At 51.9% G+C, this 15,545-nt stretch overlaps 1 protein-coding gene across 1 annotated transcript in view; it reads right to left on the bottom strand.

Annotated features, from left to right (window-relative positions):
• LOC119179180 (rho guanine nucleotide exchange factor 17) overlaps nt 1–15,545 on the bottom strand; it is a 164,780-nt gene that overhangs the window by 133,606 nt on the left and 15,629 nt on the right. Inside the window, exons 2-3 of the mRNA XM_037430255.2 lie at nt 3,781–3,971; nt 1,112–3,452 (exon numbers count right to left, since the gene is read on the bottom strand). Of these exons, the coding sequence (XP_037286152.2) occupies nt 1,112–3,452; nt 3,781–3,887 (2,448 nt within the window). The 5' untranslated portion in view covers nt 3,888–3,971. The remainder of the gene's footprint in view (nt 1–1,111; nt 3,453–3,780; nt 3,972–15,545) is intronic.

The following is a 15,545-nucleotide window of genomic DNA, read 5'->3' as shown; positions in this document are numbered from 1 at the left end:
TGCGATTTTCTACCGCACGGTAGTGCTCCATATACACATACATGTAAATAATATCCCAATACAACGAAGTCCAAAGAACCAGCTCGACCTGAGCACCAATCAAGCGAATAAAACAAAAGAAAATTCCGATTGGGGTGGGTAAAAATAAGACGAGCCTTGTCCGTAAAACCAAGAAAATATATCTCTAATAAAGTGTTTTCACCATCCTCATGATGATCTATTGAATAGCCATATCTTCTTCCAGTTCATTATTTTGCCTAGCACATCTGCGCAATAAATTTAATTCGTATACATAAGGTTAAACGACAAACTCCTTACGAAGAGATGCACTGCAGTTCGTACGCGGTTACATTAACTAGCTTTTGCTTGATCGTGTTTTATTCACTGCACGCCTTCTGATAAAGACGATGGTGTGGCGCTGAGGGTAGAACTCCCTTCCTCTGTAAATGAATATAGTGGGCCGTTCTAGAGTTCCTTTCTTTATGTGCCGCCGACTGAAATGTGACACAAGGTTTACTCGAAAGGTACCGTAACGAAACCCGTTGCGCATATTGAGCGATTGCTGTTAACAGCGCAGCAGCCACGATGCAGCTGTGAGCAGAGTCCGTCACTTTTATACAAAACACTAAACACTATTTAAGGTAATATCTAAGTTATATAAGGTAATAATATAAGTAATATCTAAGTAGGTAATATCTACTCTAATGTGGCACAGATGAAACTTCAACAGCGATTTCTGCGATAGGAACACAAATAAAATGACTCTAAACAGCCGCATGAAACAAGCATTTGGTCCCAAAGACGAGCTCGGATTATCGCAATAGTGTAGCACAGGTCCTAGGCCTGAGCAAGCCGACCGTGACGTCACTTATATATGCGGGAAGGTTGACGCTCCCAGAAGAAAGTGCACTGACACACTATACCGCTAGACGTCGCACGCGTGTAGTACGATTGAAATGTTTAACCCCGCGGCACTTTCCATGTGAGACATCAGTGTTCAAAGCGCCCAGAATTTCTAGCCGCGGAACGAAGCTATGTGTGAAGGAGTGCAAGAGTCATAACGCCAGCTGGACGAAAGAGGAATGTTAATACGCAAAGATGACGTACTCACCTGATGACGTCGCAAGGATCCCGTTCTGACGAGCAAGGGCGAACCATTCGACGTTGTCGCGGGGCTGCTGTGGGAGCGTTCGTGGTGGACGGTGACCACCCTTTCGGGCGCACCGCCGCTCAGCTGCGGAGACGGTGGAACGGGTGACGGCGCGGGAGTCGTCGTTCGCGCACCGGAGTCGCCACCGCCGCCACCGGCCGCTGTCAACCACGACACGGGTTGGGCCTTGGCTGCGGCGGCGGCAGTCTCGTCCGCACTGCTGCACACCAGCAAGGAAGCCGTGTCGGAACCCGTGAGCGGGTAATTGGCGCTGATCTTTCGCCGCGGCGCCGAGGCCTCGGGCACTGCCTCCAGAGACGCCGAGGAACTCTTGAGCTGGGCGTCGTCCAGCGAGAGGCTGTTGGACAGGTGGGCGGGCCTGGACCGAGCCGCCATCGTCGGTGCGTTCGTGGTGATCAACTTGGCACCACCACAAGTCGTCGTCGTCGTTGTCGATGCTGTCGTCGCTGGGGTCGTCGCTGGCACAGCGGGAGACGTCTGCGACTTATCGCTCGGCAGGAGAAAGCTGAGCTCCTCGCAGAAGGCGGTCTTCTGCTTCTCGCCGGTCTTGCGCATCTCCTGTTCGAGCATCTCACCGTAGGGTCCGCGGAGGCGCTTCTTGGAGTACCGCCGCTGCGGGCTACAGGTGCGCTCGGTGTCCGACGTGGCACGCTCCGAGTCCGACAAAGGCGGCGGTGGAGGCGGCGGCGCGGGCACCGGGGTGCGGCTCAGCGCGGCGGGTCCCGAATGCTGGCGCTTGTGCAGGGCCCCGGGGCAGGAGAGCTGCGGCTCGCTACGGCAGCACGCGCCCAGCAACAGCTCGGTGGCGGCGCCCGTGTTGTCGGCGCTTGGGTCGGAGAGGTGTTTCTTCTTCTGGCTCTTCTCCTGGCGCGGCTCGGGCTGCTCGGGCCGCGAGGACAGGCTCTGCACCACGTCGCCGAATGTCTCCTCGCCCAGCGCTTCACTGGGACAGAAGTGGCTGTCGGCGAGCGACAAGTCGCTAGGCTGCTTCTCCGGTCTTCCGCCGAGCGCCTTGAGGCCGTTGCTGTCGACCGAACCAAAGGCCAGCTCCTGCTCGGCCGTCTTGCGCTGCGGCGGGTAGGTGAGCGAGCGGCCCGTCTCCTTCTTGGGGCCCTCGACGGGCGCCAGCCCCTTGCGCCGCTTCCGCTTCTCGGGGGGCTGCGGCGGCCCGCGGCTGCCGTCGTCGTCCAGGGGCGCGAAGCGACAGCCGCGCTGTGCGCGACGCTTGTCCACTGCAGCGGGCGGGGAGGCCTCGCGCTGGTATGGGGTCTCATCCACGATCGACTCTACGGCCGAGTCCAGCGATAGGCTGGACATGGCCACGTCGTCCAGGGCCACCCTGGCGGCGTCCCTGGCGCCACCGCGTCCCGTCAGAGGCCTGGAAGCGGGGGCCTTGCGTGGCAGCGTCAGAGACTCGCGTGGTATCGCGGGCACTGACGGCAGGTCAGACGTCGAGAAGGAAGCGCTGCGGCACACTGGGGCGGGCCTTCGGTTCCACGGCTCCGAGGGCCTGCCGGGTGCACCGACGGGGCTCTTGAGCTTCTCCGTCAGCTCCCGCAGCCGGGACCCCTGCAGGGCTGCCTGCTCTGCCATGGCGGAGGGCTGGCGACCCTCGTCGACCAGCGTGCCACGCTTCTTGCGGTAGCGTGAGAAGTCGATGGAAGCCAGTATCGTTTTGATCTGCTCGATCTCTAGCGCGTCGTCATGGCGGGCACGCCGGGCCAGCGTCAGGTAGGCCGGCAGTTGGGGCTTGGCGCGGACACGGGGCGAGCTGGGCTGCGAGCGGGCGCAGCGCAGGTTGAGCCGGGACGCCGCCTCGCCGGCGTCCGGCAGCATCACGGGCGCTCCCGCATGGCCGCCGGGCACCTCCTCCAGCTGGCTGCAGATCTCCTCCAGGGACTGCAGGATCGCGTCCAGGGGGCCCCGCGCCGAGTCACCTTGCGCCGCGCCCAAGATAGGCGCGCTATTCTCGTCGCGGGGCTCATCCGAAATAGCGCCGCTAGCCTCGGGCCCCTGCACCGCTGCGGCGCACAGGGCCTCCCAAGCCATCCGGATGTCGGCGCAGCTCGAGCCCTCGTCGGCCACGAGACCACCGCTCGAGGCGCCCCGCAGCGGCGTGATGGCCGGCGCTGACGCCTTCTTGCGCGGCACGTGTGGCACGGACAACAGCCGGCCACCACCGTCGCCGCTGCACAGGCATTCGTCGGCCGGCTGCGAGCAGCAGTGGCACGGGCCCGCGCGGCCGCCCTCGGGCTCCGAGTCGGCGCGCGTCAGCCCCAGCCTGCGACGCGCCGTCAGTCAGTTAAAGGCAGGCATCAACGACGAAGCGAGTAGCAGGCAGCATGCTTTACCGCACGGTTCATTTGGTTTACTCTTGCGAGTCGACGTGCACCGATACCACAGCACCGATCAACGAGCAAGCACACTGTAATCTTCGAGACCCCTTCAAGAACCGCACGTATATCCGAGCACGCGTCGCGGCAGCCGAGAACGTGCATGCAAGACATGCATGCACCGCCAGGCGAGTAATAGCGCATTTTGACACATCATGCAGCGCGCACGAGAGAACACAAGAGGGGGGGAAGGGGAAGAGAAGGATGTGCACGTACCTGCGGGCCAGGCGCGCCCTGTGCGCCAGCTGCGGCGATGCCTCCCTGGCGGCGAGGGCTTCGAGTTCGCGGGCGCGCTCGCGCACCGACACGCGCCTTTCCGTCATGGGCGCCGCCGGCAGCCTCGTCGCGTGCGCCGCAGCGAGTCAGCATCCTCCCCCGCCGCCACGCTGCGGCCACCACACGCGGGGCTGCGACACCAGCGACGACAAGTCACACTCTGGGAGACACACCCCGCGCCAGCATCGACGGGCGACCGCGGGGGCGCTCGCGGTGTTCTACATCGAGGGGTACGGGCGATTGATTGATTGATTGATTGATTGATTGTTTGTTTGTTTGATTGTTTGATTGATTGATTGCTGGATTGATTGATTGAGTGATTGATTGATTGATTGAATGATTGAGTGATTGATTGATTGAGTGATTAAGTGATTGATTGATTAAGTGATTGATTGATTAAGTGATTGATTGATTGATTGATTGATTGATACGTGATGTTTAACGTCCCAAAACCACCGTATGATTATGAGAGACGCCGTAGCGGAGGGCTCCGGAAATTTCGACCACCTGCAGGGGTTCTTTAACGTGCACCCAAATCTGAGCACACGGGCCTACAACATTTCCGCCTCCATCGGAAATGCAGCCGCCACAGCCGGGATTTGAACCCGCGACCTGCGGGTCAGCAGCCGAGTACCTTAGCCACTAGACCACCGCGGCGGGGCATATGATTATGAGAGACGCCGTAGTGGAGGGCTCCGGAAATTTAGACCACCTGGGGTTCTTTAACGTGCACCCAAATAAAGGGTACGGGCGATCTTCACCGCTGTGCCGAACAACCTTTCCGGTACACTTGAAAGTGAAAGCCGAGTACCTTGACTCTTCATTTCATTTTCTTTCCTTAAATACCCGCGAGGGGGTATTACATAAGGAGTGGGTAATTATAAAGACAAAAACATAGAAGCCAAAGATTTAACATAGGAAGTGTTTATTCATATTTTCTATGAACGATGATGGGCACGGAACGGTTGCGATTTCACTGGGAAGGCCGTTCCAGTCTGGTGCGGTATACGAGGAAAAAAACTCTGTGAGCGCGGACTTGCCACGTGAACGACTCTCTTTAGAGGGCCAAGTGAAAGGGAAGTTATTTGTATATTATAAGCGAATCACTCTTCCGTGATTCCAAAATCACCACGCGTGCCGTGAGAAGACGCTCGGTAAGCGAGAAAACGCGCAAAAAGAAAGTGCTGGTGGCGACGTCATTGTGGGATTCCTGCGCCAAACACCGTGACGTCATAGATTCTTGCGGCGGCAACTACGGCCTACATAGTTCGTAATAGACAAATATGAAGTACGTTTACCAGTGAGGGAACCATAGAACATAATATGCCAAGCTTTAAAAAAAAAGATTGTTGAGCCATTGTCACCAAAATACAACAAACACACTATGAAATTCGTGACGTCGCGCGCGGAGATGTAAGCGCGGAATTTAAGTGTGCAACACTGATTTTTCTCCTAATAATAAACTGATGGTAGTGAAATTATCGGCGTCAGAGTGCTCAGAATATCGTTCATTGATCCAAGCAGAAAAAAATTGTTTTAGTTCAATGTCCCATTTAAGACACGTTAACTATCTCAGAAGATCATTATGCTCTCGCCGGAGAGTCGTCGAAATGAGAGGTTAACGTGATTCTTGGAAAAGAAAGTCAGGACTCGTCGAAAGAGTAACACGATCTCCTTTCCTTTTTTTCTTTTATTAGAGTAAGACAGAAAACTAGATACGCCATGGAGCCAATAATAAAAATCAGGCGATGATGCACTCCACACAAAGGTCATGCCATTGGACCATGGCTTTCCTGGGTAAAGCCGCAAACTAAATAGAGCAAAATTTCAAACTGCGCCGAGAAGCCGGTTTGAAACAGAAACACAGACGTAATAAAAAAAAAACGCGGAACTTCCAATTGGTTTTAAGGGTTGCGCTTCGTATTGCTCCTTTCGTCCCGTAGTCTTTTCGACAGTCTAGAACTTCGCTGAATCTACGAATTGACTAGTCAACAACCTGCCGTGGGAAGCAAGCAGCTTTTTGAATGCAACACCGGGAGTCTTTCGTCAGCGTTGTTGTCAAAAAAAGTAATAATAAATGAAGGACTGGTTAAAGGTATGGCGCCGAATGGGCGCCCCATTTAGGTGATTAGGAACACCCCCTGGCGACATGACCGCGAGACGTGCCGCCTTCAGCGTGACACGCGCGTCACTGCTCTCGAGGATCGGCTGCGCAATCACCGTCCCGCAGAAAACACTCGCAGTTATGCGCCATAGGCTGCGCACGACTGTTGCACAGGCAGCGTTGTGAGTCACGAGGTCGAGTAAAAGGTGTACACACGGAACGCCGCTCCGAGATTTCGGTGGGTTGACTGCACGCTGGTAATTACGAAACACTGAGGAGGAGGTATATACGTACGTCATGTGCAGGCATGCACCACACAGGCGGTACTTCGGCATCTAACACGTTGTCGCGCAGTGTATACGGCAATTATAGTTTATCTTTATTACGCACAACCAGTAAGTAGAGTTACCGAAGGGACTGGTGTAGAGGCTCAGCGAACCTAGCAGAGTGTCCATCCTCCAAAGATCTGTCCTGTAGAAATCGCGCACCGCATCTTCTTCGTTTGTTCTCGCACGCCTTCTATTCTCTCCGCTCTTCTTTCCACCTTCCTTTCCTCTTCCCTACACCTCTAATACAGGGTAGCAAACCAGACGTGAATATTCTGGTTGACCTCTAGACGCGCTTTTCTCAGGGCTACAAGTAAAGTTCCTCCATCCAACCATCCATCTATCTCTGTCCTTTCCACACTTTTTACCTCTCCCTTTCACCACACACACACACACACGCACACACGCACACACGCACACACACACACAAGACATGTACACATGACTTGATAAATGAAAGTAACATGAACAAACGCACTAGCAAACGCTGTATGTATAGTGTATGCGCAGAGTATGGTCATGAAAGGGCAATGTTCTGCCTATCCTTGGTCAAGCAACAACGTAGATGCACGAGAACCTATATAAGTTGACCTGCAATATCAATGGACCGTTTTTAGCTGCGATTAATTTGTCCTTATCGAATTTTAGGCTGTCAGTCCCGGTAGAGGCCAGCGAGAGCCAAACTTGTAACACGCATATACACGCGCAATGCCGAATCGTTCCAGGTGGCCAAACGCTTCTACGAGGCCTTCTTGCCTGCGCTAGTTCGCAGTGCAATGCGACTGCGGGACGCCGTGTTTATTGTGAGTCGCGTACGTCGTGCTGCTCTCCCGGCTCACAGAAGCCGTACGGCAGCTTTCGAGTACGTTCCTCTTTTACTTGACGACTCGCCCGAAGCCGTCATCCTTTGTGCTCAATTCAATAAGCAGGGTTTTATTTATTTTTTTTTCTCGCAAAACGTCGAACGTGGCAGTCACACTATGGTTGCACTGCACGGGCACCCCCATCCACTTTCTCCCTTCTATTTTTTCTATTTTGTTTGGCAGCGGGAGAGAGGAAGAGTATAGCGCGCGCGGCTTCACCTTATCATACATCATCATCGGTCACATTACCACCACGGATAAATGACAGCGCGTGCCGCCGCAGCGCGCACGGCTCCAGCTGAGACGGATGCGAGCGAAGCTCCCAAACGGACCCAACTGAGCGCGTCAAGCAACTGCTCATTACCCGGCGTCGCCTCAGGTATAAGCGCGGAGGAGGTGCGCGCGTAGTAGCGGAACATGCCCTGCGGGCACACGGAGCTCGAAGGAATAAATAAAGATGGAAGCAGCAAACGAGCAACGCACGTACCTTCGAGAAGTGAAAGCCCCGCCGATGAAGTCGTCCTTTTGTTGCGGGACCGAGCTCATTGGGGGAGCGAGAGGGTCAAGGAACGAATGACACGTACCTGACAGGCACTGTATACGACTTTCCCAGACGGAATGACCTAAAATGGCGCAGAACATGTGACGTAATCTCTCCGTAAGAGCAGAACTATCGCGAAACACATCACACAGCGCTGAAGAAAAAAATCCCCGAGCAGGGGTTCTGTGCCCGAGCCGACGCATTTCGAGAGGCAGACTTGTCTTAATCAAGGCTAGATCACACAGTCTTGGCAGACAAACGACAATGTATGTGGAGCCACATCACACAAAGCTATTCGACCGTTAGTGTTCGCGGCCACTGATCAACCGGCTTTGCTAATTATACGCCCAGCAAAATGACCGGCTGAACAGCTCTCTTAGGAACACTTCTGTAGCCCGAGACATTTCTATAAGCACGGGCTTTGATTTCCCAGTTTGAAACCAGAATTCACGAAAGACAGCATGATTTGATGATTTGACTTCATGCTGCTGCTAATGTGACGTCAGTGCGGAGTGGATAAGGCAAGGACTCTCGGCCGTTGCCGATTGGCTATGGCGTTCTGTATGAGATCGTGAGATAGTGTCCGTCGTTGCTGCTGTCATATTCGTAAGGACCTGGCACATAAACGTTGGTAAATCATTATTTTAAGGCGAATTTCATTTAATCTTCCTCCTCAGACAGTGTTTCAACACAAAAAAATGATCAGAAATAGAACGCGAGGCATGTAATATCTGACGCTCTCATTAAAGTCTTTCTAGGGGCTTCAACATCGATAGACCATCGCGAGTCCTCTGCCATAGAGTCCCTTATGGTAACACGGCTGGTTTGAGACGTTAGACATTATAGTAATCACTGCAACAATAAACAAGAAAGTAAATCGACCAAAGAATCAATAAATCGACGTGCTCTATTCGCATCTATCGCACAACTGTCACAAACTAAACAGTTTAAGGTTGCGTTCAAATAAAAGCAATGCCAGTCGGTGCGACTTACGTCTCCATGTGCCTTCCTCGGCGTGCAAGCAGGCATTGTTTGCTACACTCGAAAGTCCCTTACACTGCCCGTCTGTGCATCGAACGCAAGCTCCCTCCCTATACACAGAAGTGTGGCCGCTTTCAGCGCGCGTCGCCTCAAAGCTGACGCGAAACAATTGCTTTGCTGCGGACGAAGCCGGCGCGGTGCAAAGACCGAACACCTGCAGGAACAGACCTCGCTCACATCAGCCGTCACAACGCAACTCCGTGTCAAGCCAAAGTCATCATGCGCGGATCCGGGCCAAGCGTCGTGCAGTAATCAAGCGTCAGCTGGAAACGACTTATTGTACAACAATGACAATTGCCGGGGCTTAAAACCGTGATATGATTACGAGGCACGCTGGACAGCGGAGGGGTGCGAATCAATTTTGACCACCTGGGATTCCTCAACGTGCACCTAAATCTGATTGATTTGTGGGGTTTAGCGTCCCAAAACCACCATATGATTATGAGAGACGCCGTAGTGGAGGACTCCAGAAATTTCGACCACCTGGGGTTCTTTAACGTGCACCCAAATCTAAGCACACAAGCCTACGACATTTCCGCCTCCATCGGAAATGCAGCCGCCGCAGCCGGGATTTGAACCCGCGACTTTCGGGTCAGCAGCCGAGTACCTTAGCCACTAGACCACCGCGGCGGGGCTTCGTGCACCTAAATCTAAACACGTGGGTCTCTATATAGCACTCTGTCTCTGTTCAAACAGACCGCTGCGGCCGAGTTGGAATAACCCACGTCTTTCAGGTCAGTAGCCGGTGTGCCACCACTAATGCATTCATTCGTGCAAGAAAAGAACTCAAAATCAACATGAAATCAAAGAAGACTCGCCAATTGATCAGGAGAGCATTTTTTTTTTCTCTGTCTTTGTGAGCGCAAGGCAGAAGCGAACGTACGAGAGAAGGCAAAATTGCTAAATAAGCGGGAATCCATAAAACAACACTTGTATCAAATATCATGGAGTATTAACTATATGTGAACGTCTAGTCAGTTCTGAGCAACCAATCAACATTGAATTGAAGAAGGCCTGTGAGCAATCTTATCTGACATGGCGTAGATGACGACAATGTAGCGATATGACAAGCAGAATTCGAGCTAAGGCATTGCACGATCAGTCTAAGGTTGTAATTTCTTATTCGACAGCTTGCACTTCCGCGCAACATCCAAGTTCAGGGGGCCCCTAAAAAACGTTCTTTGTTATTCACCAGCAAGCCTCACTAAATGATACGACAGTAAAAAAATGGAGTCTGTCTTGATAGAGCAGTGGGCGGGTTCGATCGCAGCCGAGGCGATCGCATTTCGATCAAGGCAAAATGCTAGAGGTCCGAGTACTGTGCGATGTCAGCGGCGCACCTTAAAGGGTCCCTGAAACGGTTTTTTCACATTCCGTTTTTTATTAGACCACTACTGGAGCAAATCATTGGCACGAGAGTTAATCGAAACACCCATTATTAACGGAGCCACGAGTAATAAAAAAAGGCAGCATATCCACGGAGTGAATGATGGAGAGTGGGGCGAAGCATTCGTCCGTCCATGCGTCCGTCTGTGGGACCGTCCATGCGTCTGTTCGTGCGCCCGTCCCTGCGTTCGTTCATGCATCCGCCCCTGCGTCCGTTCATGCGTCCATCCATGCATCTGTCTGTGTGTCCGTTCGTCCATCTATTCAACACTCCAAGTCCCACCAGCTCGCATCTTTTTTATCATATATTCCCCATATAGAAGCACCGCCATTCAGTGGACATTCCAAGGACTAAACGAGAGGTGGCACACGCACACTTTCTTACGGCTTGCGCTTCGGGTCCACTTCCCACCTTTAACCACCTCGAGTTCATGGTATATACTAGTTCACTGTATTCATGGCACTGCGGCCCAATGCTCGCTAAACCTTTCTAAAACCAAGGAGGTTACGCCCAGCGAGTATAACGTAGCAACCTTTTCCTGTCAGATAGTGCTCAATGTACATGCCAGTGGCTGCTAATGTGAAATGAGACACAGGAGGATTCAGCTTTTAATTTCTTACGGCTTGAGCTTCGTATCTGCTTCCTCCCTTTAATCACCTCGAATTCATTCATGGTATATACTAGTTCATTGTATTCATGGCCCTGCGGCTCAACGCTCGCTAAACCTTTCTAAAACTAAGGAGGTTACACCCAGCGAGTATAACGTAGCAACCCTTTCTTGTCAGATCGTGCTCAATGTACATGCCAATAGCTGCTAATGGGGATCGCAGCGTGCGCGTTAACTAAAAGCCGAATGCTCCTGTTTCTCATTCCCCATTAGCAGTTATTGGTATGTACATTGAGCACTATCTTTTATAGTTCAACAACGCACAGAAGAAATCTCTCACCAGAACCACCTTGGAGGTCAAAATCGTAAGGACCGCTATTTCGCGTATGTGCCACTGGTGGTTATGCACGACGAGGGACGCACAAGCCACGCCATAAGGAGCTTCGCCCCTAAAACAGTTCTGGCTCTAGGCTGCTGATCGGGTACTAGTGCCTCACGAAGCTTTTCAAATCAGGCCCCGCGTTCTCCCAACTTCACGACAGAATAAAACGGCGCGCCCGAAGAGGCTCGTTTTGGCCAAAACCAATTACCGATTTCTTTCACGCGAGGCCCACAGAAGCGCAGAGATCCTTTCCATCTCGGGACGTCCGCTCGAAGCGAGAAGAACCCTCGCGTCAGCTCTGGCGGCGGTCGATTCAAAATGCCGACTACAGGAGGCGCTGGTTGCCGACTCTCACCCAGCGCCCACCCGGGCGACGAAGGAAGCCCGTCGGTCGCATGCGCTGCACGCGTTCTGGTTGTGAAACACGCCGAGAAGCCGAGGGGGGGAAGTGGCCGCCGGCTTGGCGCGGCCGCCGGACGGTTGCGAAAAGCTGCTCTTTTCCAAGCATGCCCGACAGCGCGCTCCTTTACGCATAATTTGCCCGCCGAATGCGGTGCAGCGCTACGGAAGAGCCGAGTTCACGCCAGCTAGTGTCGGAGGTCGCAAAGCTGCCCGCCAGGCGATTGTAGCTCACGACTGCAGTACAATCACAGGACACATAACACAGGACACAACCAGGGCGTCATAAACATCGTCGTAGCATTACACCTATATTTGCACGCACTAACATTTACAAGTATTCATTTTTCCCGAGAACTGTCTCTGATTGGAACGCTCTGCCCCGTGATTCCCCTATGCTCGACACGCCGAGATGAAACTATACCCTTTTCTTGTCGCTTAAGTCTGCTTCTTTGCCTGTATTTGTCCCTTGTTTTTCGCGAATTTTAATGTACATGAATTTTGTTCTGCAGTGAATGTATACTGCAACGGAAGTGTATGTATGTACAAGAATTTTGAACTGTATTGCCCTCTCCTGCATGGACCATACTTGGTCCGCAGTATGTGATAAATAAAAATAAAATTAATAAAACAATCACACCGTACTAGCGTACGAGGACGTGCCTACGGATCATGTAAGAGGGGGCGACGAGGTGGGCAAGCCCCCAACTCTGGAATCTCGGATATTTTTCCATGCAACAACAATAAGCTATAGACAGCCTGATCAGCCCGTTCAGGTACAGCATATCCGTGTGAAATGTGAGTATCGCAAGTCACCTTTACACGTTACACACTACTGAAGAATCTCGCCGTTCATGTCCATGCAACGGTGTCTCTCGTAATCATATGGTGGATTGGGGACGTTAAACCCCACAAATCCCCACCATGCCAACACAATGAAATAAAGGCTGCCTCTATCAGGATTTCCCCCTCCTTGGGAATGCACCCACCTGTAATAAGTTCGGCGGACACCAGTACCAGCGTACTACTGTGTATACGATATTACACGCACACACGCACAAACGCACACAAAGATGCATGAAAAGGGGTCAAACGCCCCCCGAGAAAACCAACCGATGTGATTCTCTCGGACAGCCACAAGATAATCCACGAGATGTATGCATAGAATATCAGGACAACGGATGAATGAAGTGTCAGCTGCAACGGCTCCACTTTTGACGGACGCTGGAGAGTTCAGAACCAAGTATCAGCAAAGATTATGATGATCATGAGAAGGACGAGGGGGAGCTGAAAGAAGTGACTAATCGTTAGACGTAAGGGACGCCTACTTGATAATCGTGAAATTTTCGGGTGTGGTTATGATATAGCTGGCACCTTATGGTGTATACCGGAACTTTCCGCATTCAATATTCAAAGACAGAGAGGAAAAATAAAAAAAAAAGGAGAGAATGTGTGAAGTAATACAGGACATGCGATGAAAACAAATGTCGCCTTCAACCTACTTATCGTATACCACTGTATGAAATTGGTTATAGAGGCGAATCAAATTAACAAAATGTCTATACTACGTAGATTAACTATTCACAAACTTTTTTAATAGGCCTGTAGGCTTAGTTACTACAGACTGGTCACTGCCATTCCGAACAATCTGGACAATACACTTGAAATCAACTGTACAAAGCTTCGCACATGAAGAACTCGTGTGCGAGTCCCTGCGTCAGCCATGATTTATGGAAATGCGTCATACAGTACGTTCCCTTTAGCAATATACCAGAGTGTAGTAAATATCGAGGTATAGACATATCAAGGGGCGCATATAAAAGCACACAAAGTGCTACCACGTTTAAATTTTCGCGCGTTAGGAAGACTACAAATCTGAGCGAGCTATAGCAAGTGCTGCGTGCGCTGGTAGAAATTCAAAAAAAAAAGGCCGAACGGCCTCAGCGTCTCCCAACACTGCACCGATCTGCGGAGGCAACGTGTGTAGTGTTAGCGGGGCGGGCCGGTGCATTTTAACATACTCGAGGGAGACAAATTGGGCCCCCCCTTCCGGCTTGAGAGAAAAAAAAAACGCGACGTGCTTTTCTTGCTTCGAGAGCACCGCCGACGCTGTAGAAAGCCGAGCACCGACCGCCCCTCCATTAATCATTCAGCGGGGCGACAATGCGGGCGACACGCATGGACGCGGGCAGCAGTATAAATGGTAACAGCGAGGACATCGTAGGCAAACGGTGAGCGCGTATACACGCGGCGAAACGCGTTCGAGAAACGAGGTTTTTCCTTCCGTTTCTCGCAGAAGAGCAGGACGATCTCCTGAAGATGCGGAGACAAGGTAAACGCTCATCCTTGCGCCTGTGCGCTCTTCCGGGTACCTCCTATCAAGCTACTTCGCAGTGCAAGCGTGCTCGTGCCTTTTAGGGGCGATGCTCCTTGTAGCGGCACCCGTTCGTCCCTCGTAGCCGTTGTAGTGTGTAACAAGTATAACATTTCGACCTCCAAGGTGGTGCCGGTGAGAGATTTCTTCTGTGCGGTGTTCAACAATAAAAAAATAGTGCTCAATGCACATGTCAATGGCTGCTAATGGGAAATGAGAGACAGGAGCATTCTGCTTTTAGTTAACGCGCACGCTGCGATCCCCATTAGCAGCCATTGGCATGTACATTGAGCACTATCTGACAAGGAAGGGTTGCTACGTTATACTCGCTGGGCGTAACCTCCTAGGTTTTAGAAAGGTTTAGCGAGCGTTGGGTAGCAGTGCCATGAATACAACGAACTTGTATATACCATGAATAAACTCGAGGTGGTTAAAGGTGGGAAATAGATACGAAGCGCAAGCCGTAAGAAAGTGTGCGTGTGCCACCTCTCGTTTAGTCCTTGGAATGTCCGCTGGATGGCGGTGCTCCTATATGGGTAATATATGATGAAAAGATGCGAGATTGTGGTACTTGAAGTGTTGAATTGATGGACGAACGGACACACAGACAGATGCATGGATGGACGCATGAACGGACGCATGGGCGGATGCATGGACGAACGCAGGGACGGACGCACGAACAGACGCACGCACGGACGGGCGGATGGACGCATGGACGGACGGAAGCAAGAACGAATGGACGGATGAATGCTTCGCCCCTCTCTCCATCATTCACTCCGTGGATATGCTGCCAATTTTTGTTCCCGGCGATCGTTGTGGGTTACTTCGCCTCGACAACGCGCGGAAAATCATTATGGCGAATCAGCAGCGCGGGAATTCTACAAGTATACCAAAGAAAGTTTGATAGGGAGCAGAAAAAGAGTACACAAGACAAGCGCTACACAGACAAGCGACGTTGTTCGATGTGATATGGAATAAGTACGCAAAAATGGCATTTGTTTGTGATCATCATGGCAGTTTAACGACGACTGCACACTATACGCCGCCTACAGCGAGAGTTCTGTTGCGATCAGTTGTGAGGTCTGCACGCATAGAGTATCCACGCTACCATGTTACTAAAAGAACGAATAGACGGCGCCTTGTATATGTTGTAATATTTTCTTTCGTGGAAGAATGTCATATCGGTTCTGTTCTGTTTAGCTCTAACTGGCTTTCTGCGCAGAAGTCACCTCAGCTTTTCTATAAATTCTGCAGCGGAAAAAAAAAGGAAAAAGTGGTTACGTAGTCATATATCAACCGCTGAAGCTGAAGAAAGTATGTTACTAGTGCAAAAGCTCACTGGGGCAGACGCCGTACGAATGGCTGTCACGGGATGTATACATGGATAACGCGACTTATTATACATCGAAACATTTCTCTATACCGCAGAATACCACCATAAAACGACAAGTGTATACAACCCGCCTGCGATGTGACTGACATTTATAATCTTTTATACGGGGGAACTTGGATGGTTGAGCCACTTCTAACGTCTCCCGCTACGTCTATGTTACACGCGTGAGAATCCAACGCGGCCCACTCCATCACTGTGCATACAACGCGTGGCGTATACGAGCGAGCTGTCAGGTCGCGGCGCGCGGGCGCTATGCGAAGGACGCGCCTTCCGAGAAGCTTTCCGTTC

The sequence above is a fragment of the Rhipicephalus microplus genome, chromosome 2 (assembly GCF_043290135.1).
Source record: "Rhipicephalus microplus isolate Deutch F79 chromosome 2, USDA_Rmic, whole genome shotgun sequence".
Taxonomy (NCBI): Eukaryota; Metazoa; Arthropoda; class Arachnida; order Ixodida; family Ixodidae; genus Rhipicephalus; species Rhipicephalus microplus.
The sequence above is the reverse complement of the archived record's forward strand: the minus strand, read 5'-3'. Positions and strand labels throughout refer to the sequence as shown.